The 1,703-nt window shown below is 25.7% G+C and overlaps 1 protein-coding gene across 1 annotated transcript in view; it reads right to left on the bottom strand.

The window, feature by feature from the left end:
* Positions 1 to 961, bottom strand: part of LOC106792235 (putative uncharacterized protein DDB_G0282133) — an 8,546-nt gene extending 7,585 nt beyond the window's left edge. The window contains exon 1 of the mRNA XM_014758494.1: positions 689 to 961. Coding sequence (XP_014613980.1) covers positions 689 to 727 — 39 coding nt within the window. The 5' untranslated portion in view covers positions 728 to 961. The remainder of the gene's footprint in view (positions 1 to 688) is intronic.
* Between the last annotated feature and the right edge of the window lie 742 nt (positions 962 to 1,703).

Raw genomic sequence — 1,703 nt, 5'->3', positions numbered from 1 at the left:
TATTAGTCATGCTTCATCTAATTTGTTACTTTTTATTTTTTTCCTTTCTTTCTTTCATTTCTTTTTTTTTTATTAATTTTTGTATAATTTATCGAAACGTACTCGCACGTTTCGTGATTATTGTAATTGTAATTATTCATCTATGAATTTTTGTATTAGTCATGCTTCATCTAATTTGTTACTTTTTTTTGTCTTCCTTTCTTTCTTTCATTTTTTTTTATTTTTTTTATTAATTTTTGTATCTTTTATCGAAACGTACTCACACGTTTCGTGATTATTGTAATTGTAATTATTAACGTATGAATTTTTGTATTAGTCATGCTTCAGTTTGAACGCACGTGTCACATATTATTACGTATGATTATATCGTATTTTATCTATATATATATATATGTATATGAGTATGTATTTTTAGATGACGTTAGGTATTTTTACTCGTTAATGTATTAGAAGAAGAAGAAAAGAAAAAAAAAATTAAGATGATTCATAATGAGATTAGTAATCGGAAGAATATCTGTCATACGAGATTCGAATGATTATTATTAACAAAAAAAAATAATTAAAAAAAAAAATGCTACGAATGAAATTCGATAATTTGTAAAAATAAATCGAACCCATCCGTATAATATAATATATTAAATAAATAAAATAAATATATTGTTTGTTTGTTTTTTTATATTAATCTTACCGTTAAAACAATCGATTCGATTAACGCACGAACAAGCATGATAGAATTTCCTTTTCTTTTCTTTTTTCTTTTTTCTTTTTTTTTTTTAGAATGTTTCTTACTTATTTCAATTCTATTTGAAATCTCGTTGATTGATTTTCTCGATGAACAATTTCTCGTTTCGTTTGAAATTTCTCTCGTTCGTTATTTTCTTCGTCCTTTGGTCACCACATTTGTTTAATTTAAAAAAAAAGAAAAAAAAGGAAATAATAAATATATAATACTCTTGTTTTTTTTCCACCCTTAAAATCCTTTAGATATTAATAATAATATTACATTGATTATTGTTATTCAAATCCAATTATCAAATTATCAATTATCCCATAATATTGTTTTTATTCTCCGTACGACAATAATATTTTAAATAATTATTATTCAAAGAGAATAATAACATTGTGTATATCTCGCGCGCGAATTTTATATTCTATTAGGTTTAAAAATTAAAATAAAAATTAGAAAAAAAAAGCAAAAGAATTTTGCAAATAATTTAATTCGAATTTGGATCGAATAAATTTTGCGAAAAATACGAGAGTGGTAATCGGTGGATAGGATTGGAAAAATAAATAAATAATTAAATAATTAAAAGAGAGAGGGGGAAAAAATAAATGAATAGATTTAAAGATGGAATATTTAGAAGATTAAAAAAAAAAACAAAAAAAACGTAGCAATGTGTTTCTTCGAAGCGTGCTGTTAGGACGCGATACGGTGACTGAGAAACTAACGAAGGCTTTCAGATTTTCAGAGCTATCGGCAAGTTCCTTCCTTCGAGATCACACCCCCACGCCACGAATAAGTATAGTCGAGATCATTTTTCTTTATACCATATTCAAGATCTCAACTGTCTTATCCCCCCTTCCCACCCAACCCCACTCCACCACCTTCCACAACTGTTGTGTTAGAATTTATTTATTCGTCATTGTTATGGTATGTCAATTCGCGTTAACAATATATTTTATATTATTCATTTAATTATAAT

Source organism: Polistes canadensis, unplaced genomic scaffold, assembly GCF_001313835.1.
Source record: "Polistes canadensis isolate GaletaPanama2010 unplaced genomic scaffold, ASM131383v1 scaffold_395, whole genome shotgun sequence".
Taxonomy (NCBI): domain Eukaryota; kingdom Metazoa; phylum Arthropoda; class Insecta; order Hymenoptera; family Vespidae; genus Polistes; species Polistes canadensis.
The sequence above is the reverse complement of the archived record's forward strand: the minus strand, read 5'-3'. Positions and strand labels throughout refer to the sequence as shown.